The sequence below is a fragment of the Neoarius graeffei genome, chromosome 21 (genome assembly GCF_027579695.1).
Source record: "Neoarius graeffei isolate fNeoGra1 chromosome 21, fNeoGra1.pri, whole genome shotgun sequence".
In the NCBI taxonomy this organism is placed as follows: Eukaryota; Metazoa; Chordata; class Actinopteri; order Siluriformes; family Ariidae; genus Neoarius; species Neoarius graeffei.
In genome coordinates this window covers 203289-230917 of record NC_083589.1, presented here as the reverse complement: position 1 = coordinate 230917, position 27629 = coordinate 203289, and the positions used below count along the sequence as shown (strand labels likewise).

General features: G+C 43.6%; 1 protein-coding gene across 3 annotated transcripts; it reads right to left on the bottom strand.

Moving 5' to 3' along the window:
- Window positions 1–3680: 3680 nt before the first annotated feature.
- nap1l1 (nucleosome assembly protein 1-like 1) lies at window positions 3681–27629 on the bottom strand. Of its 3 annotated transcripts, none has more exons than XM_060903749.1 (15): window positions 27525–27629; window positions 25944–25980; window positions 25664–25746; window positions 24980–25082; window positions 24732–24873; window positions 20211–20291; window positions 14654–14782; window positions 14510–14581; window positions 8247–8386; window positions 7868–8013; window positions 7117–7136; window positions 6868–6990; window positions 6533–6565; window positions 6399–6449; window positions 3681–5075 (listed from the first exon to the last, which is right to left on the bottom strand). In XM_060903749.1, exons 2-15 carry the CDS (start codon window positions 25958–25960, stop codon window positions 5037–5039), a joined length of 1179 nt encoding a protein of 392 aa, XP_060759732.1. In that variant the 5' UTR covers window positions 25961–25980; window positions 27525–27629; the 3' UTR covers window positions 3681–5036. The 3 variants fall into 3 exon arrangements, with proteins under 3 accessions (XP_060759732.1, XP_060759735.1, XP_060759733.1); XM_060903752.1 differs by lacking the exon at window positions 27525–27629 and adding an exon at window positions 27180–27446; XM_060903750.1 differs by lacking the exon at window positions 25944–25980 and having other exon boundaries at window positions 27525–27597.

Here is a 27629-nt window from a genome sequence, read left to right as displayed (position 1 = left end):
TGACCCTTAACAGGAGCAGAAGATCCTTATCAGTCTCTTTTTTTCTCTTGAAATTAAAAAAAACACAGCTCATCATGTTACAAAGAAACTGCAAAGTGTAAACTCCTCTGTCCTGAAGACGTCAGAAAACTTAAAGTTCCAGCTTCACCTCTGACCATTACACAGTGTTAATACTGGAGACTCCTTCCAGAAACAATATAAACACTTCTCCTTACAGAAAACTTCATGTCAATGATTTTTTTTTAAAGAAAATCTGTCAGTCTTCACTGTACATGTCTGGGTGAATGAGCTGAATGAGAAAAAATAATTCTCAGCTTTTATTTTTTAGATTTCCTAAAACTGCTGAAGACCGCAATAGAGATATACCGGCTGTTAAACGTGACATTAGAGGCTGATAAGAGTACATGGGAGCCACCAGTCTACTGTAGAATTTGCAGCAGTCCCTTTATATCTGGTTAGTACAATGTCATTAAATTACCAAGTCAGACACCCAAAGTACACTACTGCATTCTAAACAATTAGAATATCGTGAAAATGTTTCATGATTTAGTTCAAAAAGGTAAACTGTCATTCTATTCTTTACACAAAATGATATTTCAAACTTTTCTTTTAAATTGATTATAGCATATAGCTCATGGAAATCAGAAGTCCAGTCTCTCAGAATATTAGAACATTCCCTAAGATCAATTAAAAAAAGGATTTACAATACAGAGACATCCAACTTCTGAAAAGCATGTTCATTTATACACTCAGTATTTGGTTGGGGCTCCTTTACCACAAATTCCTGCAGCAGTGGAGCGTGACATGGAGGCGATCAGCCTGTGGCCCTGCTGAGGTGATACTGAACCCCAGGGTGCTTTGATCACGACCTTCAAGCTTGTCGGTTTCTCATCTTCCTCTTGACAATAGCCCATAGATTCTCTCTGGGGTTCAGGTCAGGGGAGTTGGCTGGCCAATCAAGCACAGTAACATCAAGGTCCCCAAACCATTTGGTGGTAGTTTTGGCACTGTGGGCAGGTACTAAGTCCTGCTGGAAAAGGAAATCAGCATCTCCATAAAGCTCGTCAGTAGATGGAAGCGTGAAGTGCTCTAAAATCTCCTGGTAGATGCTGCATTGACTTTGGACTTGATAAAACCCAGTGGACCCACACCAGCAGATGACATGGCACCACAAATCATCACAGACTGGAAACTTCACCCTAGACTTCAAACCTCTTGAATTCTGAGCCTCTCCACTCTTCCTCCAGACTCTTGATTTCTAAATGAAATGCAACATTTACTTTCATCTGAAAAGAGGACTTTGGGCCACTGAGCAACAGTCCAGTTCCTTCGCTCCTTAGTCCAGATAAGATGCTCCTGACGCTGTCTGGTTCAGGAGGGGCTTGATATTAGGAACGTGACAGTTGTAGCCCCTTTCCTGAAGACGTCTGGGCATGAGGACTCTTGATGCACAGACACAAGCCTCAGTCCACTCGTGAAGCTCTCAAATCAAATTTTCTTGACAACCCTCTCACGGCTGCGCTCATCCCTGTTGCTTGTGCACCTTTTCCAACCAGCCTTTTCAGCAATGACAGTCTGTGGCTTCTTGTGGAGGGTGTCGATCATCTTCTGGACAACTGACAGGTCAATAGTCTTCTCCCTGATTGTGGTTTTGTGGTACTGAACTAGACCGAGAGATGCACAGCACTTAGTTTCTCAAACTTGAAACAAAACTTGTTTTTAAATGCTGTAGGCCATAATTATCAAAAACAAAATTGAAGCATTTGAAACCATTTACATGTAATGAGTCTAGAATATTACATTTTTACCTTTAATAACTGATGGAAAATACTGAACTTATATTTTAATTGTTTGAGATGCACAAGTACTGTACATACAGATCTATACACTGACTTCCTGAGAGACAATTAACACTTCTAATGTTGCTTATATGCTAATTTATAAGCATGATGTATTGTATTGGGTGTGTAGACAGCACGGTGGTGTAGTGGTTAGCACTGTCGCCTCACAGCAAGAAGGTTCCGGATTCGAGCCCAGCGGTCAACAGGGGCCTTTCTGTGTGGCTCCAAGTTGTCCATAAGTGTGAATGTGAGTGAACAGTTGAGAAGAGAAAACCTCTATAATAATCCAGAAGGCAACAGGAACCATGACTGTAACGTTCCCTAGAGCCTGATGGCTGAAGCTGTCAGAGCAGCCATGGCACTGTAGCGATATGCCAAAATGGATGGATTGAGGGTGCAAGTACATTTATTAAACAAAACATGAATATTTTAAACATTTTATTGAAAAAATATTTTAGAACCACAGACCCCGCAGGTCGTGTTAACACCAGATCGTTGACGATATCCCTTTCTTCAACCGCTAGTCCTTCAGTTCTTGTATCAGATTGGGAATTTGCCAATCGCTACTAAACTGCTTAACAAGTTAAATTTATATAGCACCTTTCAAAAAACCCAAGGACGCTTTACAAGACTGCTTGTCTAAAGCAGTCATCAGTGCTGCCAGGACTGAATAAAAGGTCTGTAGTACTGGAGCCCATTTGTTCACGTTGATTTACGTGCAATCCCTTGAGTTAATTCATGGAAAATAAAGCACAGATTTGCATCGGAACCATTGAACACAGCCACCACGTTTGGTTGGATGCAATAACATTTTAACATGGCCAGCCACTGGTTGCAATATTAGGTAAGGTCATATGACTGAATAAGCTCTAAAGAGAGTCAACACCTTCTGATTAATCACAATCCAGAACAGCAGTATCATGTAATAGTTTAATGAGACCAAACCCACAATTCACACACTAAAGCCTAGGTCACAGCTGGATGTACGATTTTTTGCCCGTGTGATTTTTGGCGTTTCCCAAATCGCTGCGTTTTTTTTTTTTTGTGGAGAAAGACGCACGTTGGCCGTAAGTTTGTCTTGCAACCTGAAAAAACCTAAGCGCCCGTAGAGTTTGACATGACAAAGAACCTCTGCAGCCGGTCTGCGGCCAGTCTACGGCTCGAAAATCAGCACGTCACACGCGCGCCCTCCGTGCGTTTCTTGCGTTTTTTGCACGTAGACCAGCCGTAGGAGCACGTACGGTCGGTTGTGACCGAGGCATAACCAGGACACTGAGGATTTGAGAAAAACTACTACAAGTTTTCACAAAGTTAAAAATATTAATGAGAATATTTTACCTGTACTGCATCATGGTCGTTCCACTTCTCCCTCCCTCACACACTTGTTTGAATAAAACCACAAATGAGAAAAGAGTGCTCTGAGAACACAATATCCCCCGCTGGCAACTAAACTCTGGTAAAATGTGATTGAATTGAACAAAATTGCAACGTGCGCATCAACAAAGAACCCTGCCAAGTTTCATGAAATCCCTCCAAAAATTGAGAGTTGATGTCAGAAGGCAAGCACACCTTCATGAAATTATGAAAGTACAACGTTGTTAAGGGCCACAACTCTGGTAAAAATGTGACCAAATTGAAGAAAGTTACAATATGCATAGTACCAACATCTAAAGAATCTTGCCAAGTTTTGTGAAATTCCTCCAAAAATGGAGAGGGGTTGATTTCGGAAGGTGAGCACCCTTCCCGGGACGGACATCGCCACAACATAATCCCCCTTCGGGCCTTTCGGCCAGCGGGGGATTTATTTAAAAAAAAAAAAAGGATACACACAGTAAGTGGTGCACTTAGAACTGGTTTATTGGATGAGTACACATCTGAGTACATTAGTACATCTGTAACATGGAGGACTGTCTCAACAGCTGCAGCTCTCACTCACATGAGAAACACAGTCCTGTGGGAAATTCTCACACACAAACAACTGGAGTCCATACCGTCAAACACACGTTTTTGTTGGTGGGTGGGTGGAGTTATTTGAAGGTGAAGTGTTGAAGCTCAGTCTGAATCCTACACTTAACTCGGACACTGAACTGCGACAATAAAGAAAGAGGCGGAGCTACTTCAGGATCCAGCCAGTCAGATCCAGTTTAGGGCTTTTTAGAACCATTAACCTGTTAAACCTCAACATGCTGCCTGTGCTCAGTTCAGGATGGTGTGTGGGCAAAGCCAATTCCATACAAGGCTGAAATAAAAGGAAGTCAGAAATCAGCCAATCACTGTAGGCTAGGCAGAGCTAACGCCACACCATCATGGGCGTGGCAGCTCTGAGCAGAGCTTTTCTTTCTCACCTGACTATTAAAAGTGCTACTACAAAAAAGGAAAGGGGGGGACCCCCACCCCAAAGCAGCTGGAGGCAGAGCCCATCATATTTCTGACTGGTAGAACTGCTACTACAGACAGTAAGGCAACCAGGTGGGCAGAGCCTACTGACACCTGTCCCAACAGGAAGTGGCAGGAAGTCAGCCAAGCATGAAGACTCAAATCACAGGCTTCAAGTTTTTCCCAGTCAGGGATTTATTTACTTCCTGAAGGGATAGGAAGTCAGTGTCAAGATTCAGCCAAATAAAACAATTTCTCAAAATCACTGACTGCCCAGGAAGTGCTGCTGTATATTTAAAATAACGACAGGCATGGGGCAGTGTCACCTGTACTGAAATAACTGGATATCTGTCACATGGCTCCTCCCACTCAGTGGCTATGTTGACCTAAAAATCAGGCTGAAATTGTCCCAGGTAGGGGCGGAGTCAATAACAGTACTCAAGTTTGACAGGAATTCAGCCAGCCAATCAGTGAGCAGGAATGTTCAGTACCCTAAATCCTGACCAACTTCCCAGACAATGACTTCCTGAAACAGGTCAGGACTTGGCCAATCAGAGAGCCAGTAACCCTGGCTGGTGTTATGTTTCTGGAATGTAGGTGTGTTGGGGGCATGGGGAGGGGTATGGGTCACAGGTAAGTGAGCCACAGCTGCTGAGAGCAAGAGAGAGAGAGAGAGTGTAGGTGTGTGTGTGTGTGTGTGTGTGTGTGTGTGGGCACACATACACATCAGTAATTCTGATTAAATCTACCAATAGAGAAATACAAAACATAAGGCTGCAGGACCAGAGGAGAGGATTTACACCATCACAGTGCGTCAATTCACTGCTGTTTACACTCCGCTGGTGGGTTTGCATCCTTCTGTAACACACACACACACACGATTAGAGACTGCAGTATCAGTTATGCACAGCAATCAAAGATTTAATACAAGAGGAAAAGACAGAACAAGAGATGACAAAAGGATAGTCAGGAAAAGGAGCAAATACAGAACAGAAGGGGAAGAGGAATAAAGTGAGAATCAAGAAAAATGGAAAAAAAAATCTTGAATCCTTCAAAATCATGATCTATGAGGAGAATCAGGGTGCCACTGAAACAGGATATTCAACATTTTTATTCAGGACTGACCCCCACCTTCAGCTACATTCTAGGTTCTGCAACTCTAGAGCCCTGGAGGGAGGTTATGCAAATCTAGACTGCAGGCCCAAGTGTTCAGCAGCTCTGCAATTAGTCATCTGTGGCCCAAACACTTCAGGAGTAGGATCCAGACCCTTGGGCTTGTAGTTCTAGAGCTGAAGTTCTGACAGAGCAGCCTGCAGTTCTCCTGAAACTAGGGAGAGAACTCCAACTTCCTACAGCTGGAGTTCTGGAATCTCAAAGAACCCTTCTGAGGCCTACAGAACTCTGATCAGAGTGCTCTGCAGCTCTCAAACACTGATCCTGGTACAGATAAGCTCAGACAGGATGTGATGAGCACAAGATCACATGACATCAAAATGATCAACACCAGACTAACATGTAAGGGGGTGGGTTCATGCCAAATCCCCTCAAAGGGTGGAGCTTAACTTCATACAGAAGGTACAGAGGCAAATAAACCCACTGTTACAGAAGCACACACACACAGTTAGTGCAGTGAGACAGGTGGGACAAGGGGGAGGGGCCTTTAAAACTAGTCACACCTGTTACCTACCAGGGCTTGTTATGCTACACACCCCCCATTTAAACCTGAGTGAGGAGAGAAACACACAGGATTACAGAGGAGTTAACCACAAGCACTAACGATTTAACTAAACTCTGAACATGGTGGAGGGATCAGACAATAACACCCAAGACTTCAGCAGCTGACAGGCGTTATTGCTCAGGACTGAGGAAATGGACAGACTTTAGGAAAATGAAAGACAGGATATATGGAAGGAAAACAAACGAAAAAATCTTCGGGGGGGGAGGGTGTAATTGTGAGTGCGCAGTTCCACTGAGTCAAACAGAAGATACTGATTGGTCAGCTCCTGTAGCAGCCATAATCATACTGGAGTGTGAATTTAAACAGTTCCCTTATACACGTTAAAGGTTTCAGATTAAAAGTCACCAAATCATAAGGACAGACAGACATGGGGTCAGTATGTGAGCTGCAGCAGCCCCTCTAAATACTACAGAGAAATCAGACTATCGAAATGGCGCATGTACCTTCGGGTCATAGTCTGGATCATTTTCCTCGTCTGCCTCCTCCTCTCCCTCCTAACAAGGAAACACACCCGTTACCGAGCAGTCAACACACCCATACACATTTAATAATGCACATCTCTCACACACACACTCACCTCATCATCAGCCTCCTCACCTTCCTCATCATACTGAAGAAACAAACACACACATGAGTAAACATGCAACAAAACCCAAACCTGCTGTGCTTCAATTCACACTATCGTTCAGTCAGCAAAAGCTCAGTCGACTCCCTCCGACACTGGATTTGGAACACAGCCAGTGACATGAAGGTGATCAAGAACTTTAAACATTTTAATAAACCAAGACCTTAATCACACCCTAACTACACCTTCGCATGTCCACTGCATCACTACACTCAGAGCTGAAGGTACACGCGAGTTTCTCAGAGAGGCTGTGTCCCATTACAATGTGCAGTGCGTCCTTCACTCACGTCATCGTCGTCATCCTCGATGGCCTCTCCAGTGAAGTAGAGCACGGCACGTGGCACGATGTGCTCACGGATAAAGTGACCGATCTCAAAATCCGCCGCCAAGATGGCCTCCGAGTCCTCATCCTGAACAGCACGCCAACACCAGTTAGTGGTCTACAACAGTGCACTACACAGTGTTCCTCTTACAATAAGGCAGTATGGTTTAGGGGACAGCCTGTATTGGCTTTTCATACAGAAAGTGAGACTCACCAGTTCACCACTCTCCGGCACTGAAAAACAGAACAGAGAGGAGGTCATTTAACACAGCCATGAACTCCACACCACTACACCACCTTAGGCCACACCCCCAACCCTCCCCAGCCATGATGGTTGGCATGTGACGGGTTAGGATTGTGAGATGGTGTGTAATTTGCCATGACCCCGCAGTGCCCCTAGCCATCACTGAAACAGTACTGCCCGTGGCTCTGAGGGGAGAAGGGGGTGTGGCCAGGCACGCGCACAGACACTACAGGTCATTACAGGCGGACAAAACTGTGGAAACTGGTCATGAGACAGCTGTAGCTGCATTCACTAGTGTTAGCATTTAGTTAAGGATTTTTTTGGCTTAATGACATATGAACTACAGATCAGGAACACGAACCACAGGACTGAAACAGACCCAGCAACAGAGCAGCTGTAACTAGGCCATTATAAAACGTTTTATTTTTATGCTTGAGCGCGAAGACATTTCACAGCTTTATCTGTTCAGCAGCAGACAGGAGATGCACCAGAGACATTTTGCTGCTCTGAAGTCAGACAGCAGGTTACTCGGGTTCACACAAGATAAAATAAAGAAGGAAACCCCCCCCCCAAGGACAAGAAAGAGATGCAGCACTATTTAAATTGATCTCAAATCTGTGGACACCACATTTCCCCAAAAGCATTTAACCCCTTCAGCCTCATCACAATAGCTGGGATCCATCAGTCGTCCCTAACCTACTGTGCGCGTGCAGACACCTACCTTCAGGAGGGGAGAAGAAGTTGAAGAATGAATCATTAGGGACAGTTTTGGTGACCGTCCTCACAGTCCCTCTGCCCTTATGCTTCTGCTTCTTCTTTATGGTCTTTAGGGTAACGTTCTTCCCTTTGGTCCAGTCGATCGTGCACCTATAGAGACAGACAGGCGAGTTTATTCTCAAAGGTCACTGAAACTGTACACCTTACACATTAGACTCAATAACATACAGGATCCGCAACAGAACACACGCTGTAGGTGGAGTAAACGTGAGACAGATGCAGCATATGAGACCGGTCTAATGAGCGAGAGCTGTAGAGAATGAGCTGGGGTAAGACCAGTGTAGTGCAACACAGACCATTGTAGAGAGAGACAGGTATCCTACCCTGTGCAGCCCATAATCTCAGGACCGTCAAAGGAGAAGGGGTCGGACTCATCAGGTTCAGACCTCATCTTGTAGGTTTTAGAGAGAACCGTGTTGGAGAAAAAGTCGTTCTGCTCAAAGTGGAACTCTAATGTAAAACTCTAGAGACACACACAGAGAGAGAGAGAGAGAGAGAGAGAGAGAGAGACCCCAATGGAGTTATATCAGCTCTCCCTATGGGTTGCATATAGTGCTACAGTGTGTGGTTTGGGACACAGCCACAACCGTTCACATAACGTCTACACTACAGTAGAGCAGTGTGCAGTCTGGGATACAGACCATGACCAGAAGTGGATGACCACTAGTAAGGGAGAACAGCAGTCAAGTCAATTTGGGACACAGCCCAATGACCATAGCAATCAGAACCCTGAGGACATGAACTAAAAATAAACCCTTCCCAGTTACCATGACAACCATGCTCCAATTTATCAGTGTCTTTTCCCTGTGATAAAATTACAGATGTCTAACATTTCCTCCAGAATGAGTCCAAGCTATACCATTACAATTTTCATTAAACATCTTTATCCATTTATAGTTAATGTTTCTGTAAAACCGGTTATTTCCTTGTTATAGCAGCAGTCATTCCCTCACTAACATCTCTTCTTTCAAAGTCCCAAATTTATTTACCCCCCCTCCAGTTACAGCTTTACCCCGACTAAAAGCACTGACACTGGAGACTCCTTCCATAAATGTTAAACATCTTACAGAAAACTACATGTCAGCACACACAGTTTAGGATTCATTTTAAACAAAGAGGATTAATAACATTGTTGTCTCATGAGACAGAGCTATACAGTGGATAAAGTGTACACACCCCATTAAAATGAGAGATTTTTCTGATGTGTGTATTTAAAAAAAAAAAAAAAAAGCCCCCACACACCACTATAAATTCTCAAAACTTTCCCCACCTTTAATGTGACCTATAACCTGTACAACTCAAAACACGAATCTGTTGGGGCCAGCGGGGGAATGTACAATAAGCTGGTTGCGTAAGTGTGCGCACCCTTAAACTAATACTTTGCTGAAGCACCTTTTGATTTAATTACAGCATTCAGTCTTTTTGGGTCGGAGTCTATCAGCCTGCCACATCTAGGCAAGGCAAGTTTATTTCTATAGCACATTTCATACCCAGTGGCAGTTCAATGTGCTTTACAGAGGTAAAAGCAAAACAGTAAACAATAGAAAATAAAATTACATAAAATAAATGGGGAAGAAAAATAATAAGAATTAAACAATAGTAGAAATAAAATAAAATGAAAAAAGTTCAATTTAAAAAAAAACAGCAGAATAAAATAGAATAAAAGTTAAGTAAAATTTAAAACATGCAGAGACTGTAAAAGTAAAGAGTTTAAAACATGTAGAGATGGCAATATTAATAATTTAGCAGAAAGCATCTGAGAACAGCTTGGTCTTTAGTCTAGATTTGAAGCTGCCAACAGCAGGAGCATTTTTAATGTCCTCTGGCAGTTGGTTCCATAGCTGCACTGCATAGTAGCTAAAAGCTGCTTCACCACACTTTGTTTTAACAACTGGTTTTAATAGTAAATTTTTCTGTTGCGATCTGGTAGATCTGACTGGGTTAGGCCGCTGCAACATATCAGAGAGGGAATTGGGCCCTGTACCATTTAGAGATTTGTACACCAGCAGCAATGCTTTAAAGTCAATTCTGTAGCTTACTGGAAGCCAGTGAAGGGACCTTAGAATTGGAGTAATGTGCTCTGTTCTTTTTGTTCGTGTGAGAACCCTCGCCGCTGCATTTTGAACCAGCTGAAGTCGTTTGATGGTCTTTTTTGGCAGGCCTGTGAAAAGGCCATTGCAGTAATCAACCCTACTAGAGATGAAGGCATGTATTAGTTTTTCCAGATCATTTTTTGACACAAGTCCTCTTAGTTTGGAAATGTTTTTTAGATGATAAAATGCCATTTTAGTGATTGCTTTCATGTGACTGTCAAAGTCAGGGATGAGAATGAAAAATATTTTAAAAGTCTGAAAAAACCGGGGCGGGGCACGGGGCTAATTATTTTTGGCTATTTTTTTTTTTTTTTACCCCAAAGCCATTCATTTTATCAGCAAAAATTTGCAATTTGGAAATAAATTCCCCTTCTTGGTGGACTCCCAGGTGAAAATGATTAATACGGTACAAGAGACTTGTTTTTAATCAATTCACATTTGATGATTTCAAAAAAATCAATGCACCTTTTAATATAAACGAGCTCGACAGTATTACATTTCTGCATTTTTGTGATTCATCTTTGAATACTCCAATCCTTTAAAATGAAGTGCAAACCAGAAAAAAGTTCTATCATAAATTCTCTTAAGCTTTCTTCTGATGTTATCATGGTAGCAGGAGCTCTTGCATATTAAGCAGGCAACATTCAACATCACTCATCACTTCCCTTTCAACTGCTGTGTGGACTAACGAGGTTTTATCTGGACAGGATGTTGTGTAATGTAATAGATACCATACGGGCAATCTGAAGATCGAGATGGTGATTTTGAATTAAAGAACAGGCATGTACAATGGGCATTACATATTGGAAATTTTTTTTAAATCAAAAACTATAAAAGTTCATCTCGGCCTAAAAAAACGTGGGCAGACACTACTGCGCGGCACATGCCAGCAATTCCCCCTATGAAATGAGCAATAAGTAGGAGAGTTATACATGCTATCATACCTAAAATTGTATCAGAAATATAGATATGATACTATGATTCTCCCCAACATGCTACATTAGATAAGCTAACCCCATTTATAAAAGATACACACTTGTATATGACGTGTAATTGATATATTTTTTGGGACGCGCGCTCTCTCTCTGCCATGCCGATCCTGTAGGCTGCACTGACTCAAACTCCGGTCCTCGAGAAAAGAGATAAAAGCCCGCCCACACAAAGCTGATTGGCTTATTTTGCTGAGTAACCCAATCAAGATGCTCTTTGTCTGGCATGCGCTACATGAACAGGCACACAGGCAGTGCTGCCAGATTGGGTGCTTTTAAGTGCATTTTGGTGGGTTTTGAACATATTTTGGGCTGGAAAACATCAGCAGTATCTGGCAACACTGCACACAGTCTCCCTCGCGCACCGCCTCGCGCACGCACGCTCTTGCTCGCTTCTATCAACATGCAGGAGACTCCCGGAACTTCCGGGAGACTTGGGATGTCTGCGTTATAAGGTGACCACAGATCGTTAATCATACCCCCCCCCAAAAAAAAAAAAAATTCTCAACGGATTTACATCGATCTCAAAAACGATCATTTTGGTCTGAAAAAGTCAGAAATCCGCCAATCGGCGGAAAATTCTCATCCCTGCAAAGTTTAGCTCGCTGTCAATGAAAACCCCAAGATTTTTAACCATTTCTTTTGTTTTAATCCCCTTTGTGTCAAGAATAGTGGTAATCCTGAGTCTTTCATCTTTTTCCCCAAATAGAATTACTTCTGTTTTACCTGTGTTCAGCTGAAGACAATTTTGTGACCTCCAGTTGTTGATTTGGTCGATACACTGGTAGAGACATTCAAGGGGGGCATAATTATTAGGTGATAGAGCAAGATAAATTTGGGTGTCATCTGCATAGCAGTGATACAAAATTGAATTGTTCTTGATAATTTGCCCTAGTGGGAGCATATACTTGGCAATATTTGCCCACTCTTCCTTGCAAAAGCGCTCCAAACCTGTCCAATTGCGAGGGCGTCTCTTGTGCACAGCCCCCTTCAGGTCACCCCTCAGATTTTCAATTGGATTTAGAACTGGGCTCTGGCTAGCCTGGGAAATCCCATGCTGCTTTGCACAATCGTTCCGATCTGAAAAGACAGCATGGAAACTATGGTCTAAAGGCTCGCCTGAGTTAGGGAGCCAATCAGAGAGTGAGGAGGGGTGGAAAGACGGTGATGCGTACTACTCGACAAACGGAAGCTTGTAGTTTATTTGGGACTGTTTACGGATCACATTTAACATGGCGGCGAGCGATACGAACCAAACTTTCGATCAAGCTTTGTCTTGCACAAACGGCAGTAGAGCAATTCCAGCGTTATGGACGTGACACTTGAACTCAAAATGGCAACAAATGACCCAGTGCATGTTTTATTGTCTCCCAGTATTTAAACAGGTGTTGCATATTTTAAGGCTGTACCATACTGGAGAAGTGATAGAACAAGAACAATTCCCATAGTACATCTAGGGCATGCCAGGAAATGCCAATAAAAGATGCGTTATGGATGTGACAGAAAAAGTATCACTTTTCTTGGGTGACTGTACATTTTTATCAAACTCTGAAATTGTAAACCTAATGTCGAAATGGAGATATCCGTTTGATAGAGGGGTCCAAGGTGAATATTAAAAAAAATCTTTGTTTAAAATATTTTGTATTTCATGCAGAGTTTCGGAAGGAAAAGTCAGCGTTATGGATGTGACGAAATTCCGTTATGGATGTGACGCGTCTGAAATAGACATGGCATATGTTTAGAAAATCAGCAATTTAACCACCATAACCCTTTGAAAAACTCTAAATATCAGCTAAAACTATCAAAGTTCTTAAATAATATTTAGGATGGCTATTGTTTTGCGGATTTTAGCATACATTTCTGTGGCTTGTGGCAATAATATAGAATTGTACATGATCAAAGTTGATTTTAGCTTGGGGTTTACATTATAAGAAAGAAATAAGACATTATAAGACAGTGACACATTAGGTGATCAAAATATTTATGTATTTATTTTTTAGTTTGAAATTTGGGATCTCCTGTGAGGTTGACATTTACATGGAATTGCCCAGTAATCATTCAGTGCCACTGTTTTCCTATTTTTGTTTTGCCTTCTCTTCTTCGCCTCTTCGTCGCTCTAACTACGTCACCGGGTACAACTGCCATGATTGGCCATGGGCTACGTATACGCCAAATGATAGACATTCGCAACGTCCAATAAATGGCCGTTGACAATCGTAAACCACACCTCCCCTACGAGAAATTCAATAGGCGGATTCCAGACCATATTTCACTTGATGTGGTCTGGTGTTAACCAGACTAGGCTCTGGCTGGGCCATTCCAGAACTTTTTTGGAGTCACTGTCGTGCTGAAAGATGAAATTTATCTTCAGCTTTCTAGCAGACACCTGAAGGTTTTGGGACAAAATTGACTGGTATTTAGAACTGTTCATAATTCCCTCCACCTTGACTAAAGCCCCTGTTCCAGATTTAGAAAAACCCCAAAACACGATGCTGCCACCACCATGCTTCACCGCGGGTATGGTGTTCTTTTGGTGATGCGCAGTGTTGTTTTTGCATCAAACGTACCTTTTGGAATTGTGGCCAAAAAGTTCAACCTTGGTTTCATCAGACCAGAACACATTTTCCCTCGTGCTTTTGGGAGAGTTGATTTTTTTTTGCAAAATTTAGCCAGGCCTGGATGTTTTTCTTTGACCCTACCTCATAGTCCAGACATATAGAGAATATGGGAGATTATCACCTGTAGTACACAACCAGCACTTGCCAGAAATTCCTGCAGCTCCTTCAGTGTTGCTGTAGGCCTCTCGGCAGCCTCCCTGACCAGTTTGCATCTGTCTTTTCATCGATTTTGGAGGGACGTCCAGTTCTCGGTAATGTCACTGTTGTCCCATATTTCCTCCACTTCGATGACTCTTCACTGTGCTCCATGGTATATCTAATGCCGTGGAAATGTTTTTGTCCCCTTATCCTGACTGATACCTTTCAACAACGAGATCCCGCTGATGCTTTTTGAACCATGGCTTTTACTCGGTTCCATCCTGCAGCAAGTGGCTGAACGTTATTTGGGGTTAATCAGAGTCATTTTAATTGATGGCAGGTGTGAACCCAAGAAGACTGAATGCTGTAATTAAATCAAAAGGCACTTCAACAAAGTATTAGTTTAAGGGTGTGCACACTTCTGCAACCAGCTTACTGTACATCCCCCCCCCCCCCCAACAGATGTGTTTTTCAGTTGAATTGTACAGGTTATAGGTCACATTAAAAGGTGGGAAAAGTTTTGAAATCTTTTTTTTGCTTTTCTGATGTAAAAAAAAAAATTTAACAGGGTATGTAAACTTTATATCCACTCCAAGTCATGAAGCTGTACTATACGTGAACCAACACCAAAACACACCTGCTTATAAAACACTGGACAGCTGACTGAAAAATAAAAGCAGTCAGACTGATGTAATGGAATAAAACTTGCACGTGTGTGGAGGGACAGGTAATTAGCAGGATTGTATACCATGGGCTGTTCTGCATCAGAGAACTTGACCTTGATGTCCTCCAGGTGTTTGAGGATGGGTTCATCATGTTCCTGTAACAGAGGTTAGATTAGAGTGCAGTTCTCCAGCAACAATCACACACATACGAACACTGATGTGCGTACCTGTAGCATATCACTGAGCAGGTCGACGTTCTTAAACACCGTGAGCCAAAACTCAGGAATTCCTTTCGGGTCCTCCTTCTCTTCATCCTTCTTCTCCTCTTCTACCTTTACCTTGTCCTTCAGCTCACTCTGCACCACATACACACAGTGCAGGACTCGGTTTACTGTTCTCTCGGAGAGAGTCGGTGTGTGTGCGCGTGTGTGTATTTTAGTAACTCAATGTCGAGCCCTGCCTACATTAAAGCACTGCGCGATTGTTTGGGCAAGTGAAACATGCATTCGGGTAAGTGGGATCTGTCCCCGACCGGGCAAGTTGGAATGAGCAGACATTACAAACTAGCACCACAAAAATTTAATCTTTTTGATCCTTTACTTCAGTTCCTAAAAGCATCCCTCATTACATAACCGCCATCATGTCTTGGCCATTTTCTTAGTCTTGGTTTCATTTACTGCTAAAGAAAGCGAACTACTTTCATTACTCTCGGCATCAAAAGCCTCAACTTGTGTACTAGATCCCTTACCTACACATCTATTCAAACAGAGAATACCTGAAGTAACTGAACTGCTTTGAAAAATTCTTCTCTTACGCTCGGCTATGTACCCAAATCCTTTAAACTATCAGTTATCAAACCCCTGATTAAAAACCTGACCTTGATCCCTGTCAGCTGTCTAATTATCGGCCAATATTAAACCTCCCCTTTATCTCCAAGATCCTTGAAAAAGCTGTGGCACAGCAGTTATGCTCATATTTACATAGGAATAACATCCATGAAATGTATCAGTCAGGATTTAGACCTCATCATAGCACAGAGACAGCTCTGGTTAAAGTAGTAAACGACCTACTGTTGGCGTCTGATCAGGGCTGTGTCTCGCTACTTGTGTTGCTTGACCTTAGTGCAGCATTTGATACCATTGATCATTCCATTCTTCTGGATAGACTAGAAAATGTTGTGGGAGTTAAGGGAACGGCCCTCTCCTGGCTCAGGTCTTATCTAACTGATCGTTATCAGTATGTTGATGTAAATGGTGATTTTTCTAGACATACTGAGGTAAAGTTTGGTGTTCCACAAGGTTCTGTCTTGGGCCCACTGCTTTTCTTTATATATGTTCCCTCTGGGTGATATTATTCATAAACATTGTATTAGTTTCCACTGTTATGCTGATGACACACAGTTGTATGTTTCTGCAAAACCTGATGAGAGACACCAGCTTAATAGAATCGAGGAATGTGTGAAGGACATTAGACACTGGATGCTTATTAACTTCCTTCTGCTTAACTCTGACAAGACTGAAGTACTTGTACTCGGACCACATGCAGCTAGAAGTAAGTTTTCTGATTCCACAGTAACTCTGGATGGCCTTTCTGTTTCTTCACGTGCAGCAGTAAAAGACCTCGGAGTGATTATTGACCCCAGTCTTCCATTCGAAACTCACATTGATAACATCACCCGGATAGCTTTCTTTCATCTCAGAAATATTGCAAAGATAAGAAATTTAAATGTCACTACATGAAGCGGAAAAACTAGTCCATGCTTTCGTTCCCTCCAGGTTGGATTATTGTAATGCCTTACTGTCTGGATGTTCCAATAAGCGCATAAACAAGCTCCAGTTAGTTCAAAATGCAGCAGCAAGAGTCCTTACGAGAACTAGAAAATATGACCCCATCACCCCTGTCTTATCCACACTGCATTGGCTCCCAATCAAATTTCGTATTGATTATAAAATACTACTATTGACCTTTAAAGCACTGAATGGTCTCGCACCACAGTACCTGAGTGAACTTCTGGTCCTCTATGACCCGCCACGCCTACTTAGATCAAAAGGTGCAGGCTATCTGCTGGTACCTCATATAGTGAAGGCTACATCAGGGGGCGGAGCCTTTTCTTACAAAGACCCACAGTTATGGAACAGCCTTCCAAGTAGTGTTCGGGAATCAGACACAGTCTCAGTGTTTAAGTCTCGGCTGAAAACATATCTGTTTAGTCAAGCCTTGTGTTAATAGAGTTTGAGGTAAAGGTGTAGATCTGGAGGGTCCTCAGACAGAGTGTTTTGGTAAACTGGGGATGTATGGATGCTGTCAGTCCCCACTCGCTTGCTCACTCGAGTTTGTTGACTGTAGTGGCTGCTGCTTTATAACCCTAACCCACTGTCGCTACGGGCTTGCTCATTGGGGATAAAATTGGCTCATGTCTCGGGTCATTCATTTTCTGTAAAGCTGCTTTGGGACAACATCTATTGTTAAAAAGTCCTATACAAACTTCACTTGCGAGTTATTTTATATCCCCCCCGCTGGTGTAGTATGGTACGCGTACTGTTTATAGACCCCTTGTGCAGGACGTCATGCATCACGTGATAATTATAGCTGGGGTCAGACAGACACCATCTTTCATGTAAGCAGCTTAACCAGTCTTCAATATGGTTAATTTTTGCGCTGTTTTTGCTTGTTCAAACAGAGAAATAGATAAAAGGCATCACCGTCTCCCCGCGATCAAGAAAAATGTTAAACAAGCAAATGCTTCAAGAACGAGGAAATGAGTGGTTAAAGAGTACGAGGAGAGGAGCTCATGGACAACAGATGTAAAATAGCCATTTTGGCCAATTCTGACACATTTACATTTTATGTTTATTAACATGTACTGTCCATGTCAAATAAACTTCATTAAAAAAAAAAAAAAACACTAAAGAAATTCACGGCTGTATTTAAAATGTATTTTACAAAAACAGTCAGAAGTGAGGATGGAAGAGTTTGCTTAAGAATCTTTTTCTGCTCGTATTCGAGTTAACGCCTTCATGAACGTGCTTGATTTTCTTAGAGGTGAAGCTGCTTCCTTATTCGACACAGAAAACTCAGATTGGTTTCAAACAACTCTGGCATTTAAAAAAAAAAAAAACCTCAACAAGGAGCGACATGCGCGATAAATCCTGAAAGAACAAAACAGATTAAGAGCAGAGAGATCGGGAGCTTTGTTTCTGCTCTCAGAGGAGAACAGTCCTGTGCAAAATATTTATACATCATTTTCTTGTTACATCATCCACCTACGTTTAATTACCCCCCCACGTTTAATTACCCCCCCAGAGTGAGATGGTCTAGGCCACGTCAGAGTAAACTCTGGCACCGAGTCTGACTCAACTCACTGCACGAGGTGAATCAGACAGGAATTTTTAAAACTTATTTACAAATGATTAAATTTAGTCAGTCATGGCTGAAAATGTTGGCACCCCAGATTTTTTTTTCCAGAAATGAAGCACATCTCCCAGAAAATTATTGTATTTACATGTTATATACATGTTTATTTCCTTTGTGTGCATTGAATTAAAACAAAGAAAAAGAAGCAAAACTGATAATTATTTCATGCAAAACTCAAAAAAAAAAAAACCGGGTCGGACAAAATTGTTGGCACCCTCAACTTAATATTTGGTTGCACACCCTTTGGGAAAAAAATAACTGAAATCAATCGCTTCCTATAACCATCAACAAGCTTCTTACACCTTTCAACTGGAATTTTGGACCACTCTTTTGCAAATTGCTCCAGTTCTCCCATATTTGAAGGGTGCCTTATCCCAACAGCAATTTTAAGATCTCTCCACAGATGTTCAATGGGATTCAGATCAGGACTCATTGCTGGCCACTTTAGAACCCTCCAGTGCTGCCTTCCATCCATTCCTGGGTGCTTTTTGAGGTATGTTTGGGGTCATTGTCCTGCTGGAAGACCCATGACCTAGGACGCAAACTCAGCTTTCTGACACTGGGCCCTACGTTGCAACCCAAAATCCCTTGATAATCTTCAGATTTCATGATACCTTGCACACAGTCAAGGCATCCAGTGCCAGAGGCAGCAAAACAACCCCAAAACATCTTTGAACCTCCACCATATTTGACTGTAGGTATTGTGTTTTCTTTGTAGGCCTCATTCCATTTTTGGTAAACAGTAAAATGATGTGTTTTGCCAAAAAAGCTCTATCTTGGTCTCATCTGTCTAAAAGATGTTTTCCCAGAAGGATTTTGGCTTATTCACGTACGTTTTGGCAAATTGAAGTCTAGCTTTATGTCAGTGTCAGCAGTGGGGTCCTCCTTGGGTCTTCTGCCATAGCGTTTCATTTCATTCAAATGTCGACGGATAGTTCGTGCCGACACTGACGCACCCCGAGTCTGCAGGAGAACTTGAATACATTTGGAACTTGATTGGGGCTGCTTATCCACCATTCGGACAATCCTGCGTTGCAACCTTGCGTCAATTTTTCCCTTTCATCCTCGTCCAGGGAGATTAGCTACAGTGCCATGGGTTTGGAACTTCTTGATGTTGCACACCATGGACAAAGGAACACAGATCTCTTGAGATGGCCTTGTAACCTTGAGACTGTTGATATTTCACCACAATTCTGGTTCTCAAGTCCTCAGACAGCTCTCTTCTCCTCTTTCTGTCCTCCATGTTTAGTGTGGCGCACACAGACACAATGCAAAGACAGTCAACTTCTCTCCTTTTTATCTGGTTTCAGGTGTGATTCTTATATTGCCCACACCTGTCACTTGCCACAGGGGAGTTTAAACGAGCATCACAGGCTTGAAACTAAAATTTACCCACAATTTTGAAAAGGTGCTAATAATTTTGTCCGGCCCATTTTTGGAGTTGTGTGAAATTATGCAAATTATTATTTTTTTCTTTTTTTTTTGTATTGTTTCAATACACACAAAGGAAATAAACATGAGTAATTGCAATCATTTTCTGGGAGAAATACTTCATTCTCTGGAAAAACATCTGGGGAGCTGTATCCCCGACTATCCATGCTCAGGAGATTTGAGAGATTTCTACACAATTACGTTTGACTTAACCTTTTCTGAAAGATTTTCAGGAGGATGCATTTTGCCTTTTGGTTCGTTTTTTCACGGTCACTGAATTTAAAACCAAAACAGCAAATGAGCAAAATGCATGCAACAATTCAATTCGTGATCTTTTTCAAGTTAGTTAAATGAAAAATTTATTACAAAAAATAGCAACACTTACCTTCCCCCATGCTTCAAATTTATCAAAAGGAATACAGGTCAACACTTAATTTTCTTAACCAACAATAATTTACCCACATTTGTAAAGGTTGGAGTAAAATATAATGCCCATTAACTAAAATATTCCTTTTATTAAAAAAAAAAAAAAAAAAAAAAAAAAAAAAAGAGAAGTGTTAACAGATTGGCCTTTTCTTAAAGACTTATGGTTGTGGTCAGGATTAAAACACAAAGCTACCTCTTTGTCTAGCTTTCAGCAGTCTGTAAAGACAGAACTCCACTTTGTTAGAGCTGTGTTACGTCTGCCTACAGTGAAGTCACGTCCATTCCAAACATTTTATATTATTGTGACTAAGACGGCTGTTCTTTCTAGAGAACAGTTACAGCTCAGAAAAAAACTATCATGCAGCCTGAATTTTTTCATTGATTCAAATATTCAAATTATCACAATAACACTTGTTACAAGAGACACTTAAAAATAAATAAATAAATAAATAAATAAATACACTGGGTGTGAAAATATGCTTGAGTGTGTATGAAGGGAAGGTGAAGACTTACTGAGAGCTCCTCATCCTCAGCCTGTTTCCACTCACACTCCTCCTCTGTGGGTTCATACACTGCCTTGATGATGTCACTGCGCTGCACACACACACACACGCACCATGTTAGCACAGCACACCACAAATCCAAAGCACTGCTAAGACTCCAGGGCTGCATCCTAAACACCTCGGCTCCCGACACTGAGCACGAAGCTGCTCACGACTGTAGGGGAAAGCAGTGAGAGTAATGAACAGCTCAGTGTTCAATTAGCCAACTAAAATGGACACTGAAGTATTCGTTGACCTTTTAATTGAACTGTTAATTTATGCAAATTTGTTAATTTTTTCTCTAAATGTTGTAGTTTATTTTTTATATATCCTTTTTTGTATACTTGGTACTTTTGCACTACTTCACTGCCTTATCTTTTCCTCTTTATATAATTTTGCTGCTGTAACAATGCAAATTTCTCCTTGTGGGATAAAATGCTCTTCTCTTTAATGCAACTAAATAATGTAGCTAACAATATAAAGGAAATATCTGCCAGTGAAATCTCTTAATTGAGTCCTGACAAGTAAAGACCAGACAAAATAACTAGCGCTGTTCCGGCAGACAACTCCAATCACAGCCACCTCAAAAGCAGCGTTCGTTCTCCCAAAGCCCAAACTCTCTCCCAGCCAGGCTGGAACACCACAAATGACGAATAAAAATATTAACCTGAGCAAACAAAAATCGATTCTGCGCACAAACTCTGAACGCTTGCTCACAGACTGGTAAGTAGTCTGGTGTCTTTACTCATGAAAGCAGTGGCACCGGTGAAAGCGTGTTTCAGCCTCTTATGACTCAAGATGAAGCACAAGCTACACCTTCAGAGGTAGAATGCAACCTTAAAGCATATACACAGCGCCACGGACTCACTTTTGTTTATAAATGCCTTGAGACTTCAAGAATGGCACAGGAAGAGTTTTAAGAGTCAACAATAAACCTAACAGTAATTTTTACGATTAAAGTGATTTATATAGGTAGCGGTCTGAGTGAATGACCTTGATGTCCGTAACATCACAACAGAAAGTCTCAGTCTCATCGCCATTTCCGCTATACAAAAACAGAGCTGACTGCAACTCCGATCCTCCATTTTGAGCTAATTTATCGCCATGCCACGTAGATGTGTTGCTGCACCTGCCAGAAACACGACGGAAGCTGGCTTTACATTGCATTCATGGCCCAAGAATGTTCAAACTGCAAAGATTTGGACGCGTTTTGTGAGAAGTTCACGGGCACATTGGGCGCCTATGAAGTGGTCTCTCCTCTGCTCTGCACATTTTACTGAAGACTCGTACAAAACCTCTGATCTGTTGGAGCATTGGCTATAAGCCCAGATCAAAAGAGGGTGCAGTACCAACAATTAAAGAAAAAAAGTGTTTGTTTTTTTAAAGTGAGCTCAGTTGCACCAGTTCTCCTGGAGCGAGAGCAGAGGGTTGTTGCTAAAACCCGGGGATGGAATGGAATGGGACATATCGCTAGGCCAGCGACCTCCCCACAGTTATTGCTAAAACCGGTGACGTCCCGTTCCATCCCGGGTTTTAGTAATTGCCTGAGCCGAGCAGTGATGGCAGAGTACTCCGTATGGAGAGAATGAGTGGACCAACAGTCTTATTTCTAAACTAGATATCGCTGCCATCTCACCCTTACATGAAAGAAGCGAATGAACAGAACTGAACAAACAACTGAAAGTCAGATTGTTTCAAAATAATCGGCCTTCAAGAAGTGAGAACACAGACCGGTAAGCGCCGACTTATTTTGATTATTTAAAAATTTTTTTTAATTTTTAAAAGACAGCATCTTTACTTCCTACAGAGCCTTAAGAAAGCTCACCTCCATCCCAGGATACTGGTGAACTCCCACTGTACCACTGAGAGGATGCTCACAAGCTCCATCTCCGTATGGTATGGCACCTGCTCCGTATCAGACTGTAAAACACCAGCGGGTGGTGAAAACAGCCCAACGGATTACTGGCACTCCGACACCCTCCACCGAGAACATTTATCACAAGCGATGCTTGTGCAGAGTGAGGAACATCAACAATACCACCCACCCTAACCATGCCCTTTTCTCCCTCCTCCCATCTGGCAGAGGCTACCAAAGCCTCTGTTCCTGCACCAGCAGGCTCAGGAGGAACTTCTTCCCTGAGGGGGTGACCATGCTGAACTCCACACCACCACTCTGCTAACATCACTGCACTCATCCTGCACTGTCGTCCATCTGGCACTTCTATAAACACTGCGTTACACACTGCTGGATGGATGTTAACTGCCCTTCACTGCTCTGGACCTGCACTCTGCACAAGGACAAAGCCAACTTTAATCTCAAACACTATTACTGTCTGCCCATTGTCACGTGTGTGTGTGTGTGTGTGTGTACCAGACACGATATTAATCTCTCACTTCTCCAGCACTGTGTGCATTTTGCTAATCATCTGTCAAATCATCTACAGTGGTGCTTGAAAGTTTGTGAACCCTTTAGAATTTTCTATATTTCTGCATAAATATGACCTAAAACATCAGATTTTCACACAAGTCTGAAAAGTAGATAAAGAGAACCCAGTTAAACAAATGAGACAAAAATATTATACTTGGTCATTTATTTATTGAGGAAAATGTGAGTGGCAAAAGTATGTGACCCTTTGCTTTCAGTATCTGGTGTGACCCCCTTGTGCAGCAATAACTGCAACTAAACGTTTTCGGTAACTGTTGATCAGTCCTGCACACCGGCTTGGAGGAATTTTAGCCCGTTCCTCCGTACAGAACAGCTTCAACTCTGGGATGTTGGTGGGTTTCCTCACATGAACTGCTCGCTTCAGGTCCTTCCACAACATTTGGATTGGATTAAGGTCAGGACTTTGACTTGGCCATTCCAAAACATTTACTTTATTCTTCTTTAACCATTCTTTGGTAGAACGACTTGTGTGCTTAGGGCCGTTGTCTTGCTGCATGACCCACCTTCTCTTGAGATTCGGTTCATGGACAGATGTCCTGACATTTTCCTTTAGAATTCACTGTTCAATCAATGATGGCAAGCCGTCCTGGCCCAGATGCAACAAAACAGGCCCAAACCATGATACTACCACCACCATGTTTCACAGATGGGATAAGGTTCTTATGCTGGAATGCAGTGGTTTCCTTTCTGCAAACATAACGCTTCTCATTTAAACCAAAATTCTATTTTGGTCTCATCCATCCACAGAACGTTTTTCCAATAGCCTTCTGGCTTGTCCACATGATCTTTAGCAAACTGCAGCCAAGCAGCAATGTTCTTTTTGGAGAGCAGTGGCTTTCTCCTTGCAACCCTGCCATGCACACCATTGTTGTTCAGTGTTCTCCTGATGGTGGACTCATGAACATTAGCCAATGTGAGAGAGGCCTTCAGTTGCTTAGAAGTTACCCTGGGGTCCTTTGTGACCTCCCCGACTATTACATGCCTTACTCTTGGAGTGATCGTTGTTGGTTGACCACTCCTGGGGAGGGTAACAATGGTCTTGAATTTCCTCCATTTGTACACAATCTGTCTGACTGTGGATTGGTGGAGTCCAAACTCTTTACATATGGTTTTGTAACCTTTTCCAGCCTGATGAGCATCAACAACGCTTTTTCTGAGGTCCTCAGAAACCTCCATTGTTCGTGCCATGATACATTTCCACAAACGTGTTGTGAAGATCAGACTTTGATAGATCCCTGTTCTTTAAATAAAACAGGGTGCCCACTCACACCTGATTGTCATCCCATTGATTGAAAACACCTGACTAATTTCACCTTCAAATTAACTGCTAATCCAAGAGGTTCACATACTTTTGCCACTCAAAGATATGTAATATTGGATTATTTTCCTCAATAAATAAATGACCAAGTATAATATTTTTGTCTCATTTGTTTAACTGGGTTCTCTTTATCCACTTTTAGGACTTGTGTGAAAATCTGATGTTTTAAGTCATATTTATTCAGTAATATAGAAAATTCTAATGGGTTCACAAACTTTCAAGCACCACTGTACCTGTGTTCCCTACATCCATCCATTTTGGTGTATATGAATCCTCCATCCTGATCATAAAGAGGGGCGGCACGGTGGTGTAGTGGTTAGCGCTGTCGCCTCACAGCAAGAAGGTCCGGGTTCGAGCCCCGTGGCCGGCGAGGGCCTTTCTGTGCGTAGTTTGCATGTTCTCCCCGTGTCCGCGTGGGTTTCCTCCGGGTGCTCCAGTTTCCCCCACAGTCCAAAGACATGCAGGTTAGGTTAACTGGTGACTCTAAATTGAGCGTAGGTGTGAATGTGAGTGTGAATGGTTGTCTGTGTCTATGTGTCAGCCCTGTGATGACCTGGCGACTTGTCCAGGGTGAACCCCGCCTTTCGCCCGTAGTCAGCTGGGATAGGCTCCAGCTCGCCTGCGACCCTGTAGACCAGGATAAAGCGGCTACAGATAATGAGATGATCATAAAGAGCCAGGAGAAGGCATGTCCTGAAGAGGTTGTGTGCGCGTGCGTGCGTATTAACCTTGTCATAGAGAGGCTGGTAGAGTGCAGCGTACTTCCTCTCCAGCTCATGCACTTCCTCATAGAACTTGGCCTCAATGTGAGCACATTTCACCTGCAGGTTCTTCAAAGCGTTCACTCTCCGCTTCACCACCCGTGGCAGACTAAGGGACACACCATGTCTCATCATACACCACCACTAAGCAGTGAGAACAGTTACTGTTTATTCATGTAATGTGTAGTTCAGAGTGTATTACTGCCTGCATGTACCTCTCCATGTATCCTGATGGAGAACCCACAAGTCCATCCAGTCTCTCCTGTAGTGCTGCCAGAATCTGAGGGTTCTGCATCATCTGTACTGTTAGCTGTCGAGCTAGACCAGACACACACAGATCATGAACTAGACCAGACCAGTCACACACAGATCATGAACTAGACCAGACACACAGATCATGAACTAGACCAGACCAGACACACACAGATCATGAACTAGACCAGACCAGACACACACAGATCATGAACTAGACCAGACCAGACACACACAGATCATGAACTAGACCAGACCAGTCACACACAGCTTGTGCACGCTTGGTCAGATTTAGCTCAACATGATGTGCGTGTGTGATGATTAAGTGTAGTTCAACAGGTTAAGTAAACCAGAGGAGTCACACTAACATCACAGCTGGCCTACAGATACTACACACCCTCCCCAATTAAGCAGCCTAATCTCGAAGGGAATAAGAGTGGAGTGAACATGCTGAAGTGTGATAAAGGATCACAGTAGATCAGATAAACGATAATCAGCAAAGCTCTGCATTATTCAGCACATTTTAACACACACAGGTTACTGGGGTCACAGGGTGATCAAGTAACACCACACACCCCGATGAGTGGAAGTGTGACAAGCATCAGTGAGACAGCAGGTTTGTACACCAAGCGTGTGCGCACACATACCTTTGCTGTCCTCTCCAGTCTCGTCCTCTTCCACTTCCTCTACGTCCTCCATATCGGCCTGATCCAGCTCAGCCTGCTCCTTACTGCAAACACGCACAATGACGAAAAGTAACATACTGTGAGCCCAAATCTAGTGTGTGACTGTATATCCCAAACTACTACCACTAAACACCTGTACACAGGACACAGCCATGCATGAGTGACCGTGACTATTACTAGGACATAACCCAGGACACACAGGTGGTTACAGGACAGCAGTGTAGTGGGGAGCAGGACTCACTTGTCCAAGTCAGCCATGACGGTCACTGTGCTCAAGCCTGGAACAACATTTAAAATTTATTATTTTACACTCATTTATCATCATGACATCACAAGGACTTATCAGGGTCACATGATCATTGGCAAAGCTATCAATCAGTCTCTAAAGGCATCAAGACCCTACTGGAGTGCACTATAACCCCCCCCAATCTCACTAATGGTTCAGTCCACATCCTCACTCAGGGACCCCTCCGCTGCCCAAATCACTCAGCCCACTGAAGTGCACTCCGACAGCGCCACACACACACTCCGCTCTAAAACCGTGCTGTAACGGCCATAGCGGGCTAACATGCTAATAAACTTCCCCGGGCAGAGCGGGAAGCTGTAACCGCGTTTCAGAGCCCGGACCCCGGCATGCTCCTCCACCACGTGCCGCTGACCCCACCTCCCGGCTACAGCAGCGCGAGCTACCGACACACACACACACACACACACGAGTGAAGCGCACCGTTATTCATGTTGGCAGCAGTGAGGTCTGTGATGCTAAGCTAGGCTAATGAGAGAATGCGCGCACAGAGCATCATGAACCAATCCAGCCCGAGGCCACCGCGAGCTAAACATTAGCATTACCGCTAGTTACCGGATTGTCTCGGCAGTTCGGTTGGTTAAACAGTAAACATGCTAACAGGAGGAGCGGCCCCTCACTGCCTTTACCTCACACACACACACCATGCTAACAGGAGGAGAGGCCCCTCACACACACCATGCTAACAGGAGGAGCGGCCCCTCACTGCCTTTACCTCACACACACACACACACCATGCTAACAGGAGGAGCGGCCCCTCACTGCCTTTACCTCACACACACCATGCTAACAGGAGGAGAGGCCCCTCACACACACCATGCTAACAGGAGGAGCGGCCCCTCACTGCCTTTACCTCACACACACCATGCTAACAGGAGGAGAGGCCCCTCACACACACCATGCTAACAGGAGGAGCGGCCCCTCACACACACTATGCTAACAGGACGAGCGGCCCCTCACTGCCTTTACCTCACACACACACCATGCTAACAGGAGGAGCGGCCCCTCACTGCCTTTACCTCACACACACACACGCCATGCTAACAGGACGAGCGGCCCCTCACTGCCTTTACCTCACACACACACCATGCTAACAGGAGGAGCGGCCCCTCACTGCCTTTACCTCACACACACACCATGCTAACAGGACGAGCGGCCCCTCACTGCCTTTACCTCACACACACACACACGGCTCTGTGCGGAACCTCACAAAACCTCCGGGACCGCGCCTGTGGCCGGTGTAGCGGTGTGTGAGCGACCCTGCGGTGAGAGCGCAGCGCGGTGATTCCTCAACACAAAGGGAATAAAAGCGTCTCGTGAGGAAACAGCCATTTTCACTCAGCGTCTCTCCGTCATGGCGCGCGCGCGGCTCCGCGGGGTGAAAAGCGTCCGCGCGCCCCGGCTCGCGCTGCTCCCCGCCTACAGTCACTCCGCTCCCTGCCTCACCCCGGCGCGCGCGCGGCTCCGGAGCCGCCACTCCGCGGGAAAGCAACGGCGAAACGCGGCGGCGAGTCTCACCCTGCGTGTGCGCGCTGTGTCCGGCGGGAGCTTCTGCGCATGCGCGTCGACGCACACTGACGACGGCGGGAAAACAAGAGGCCCGAGAGCCGCGCCGCGTGCGCT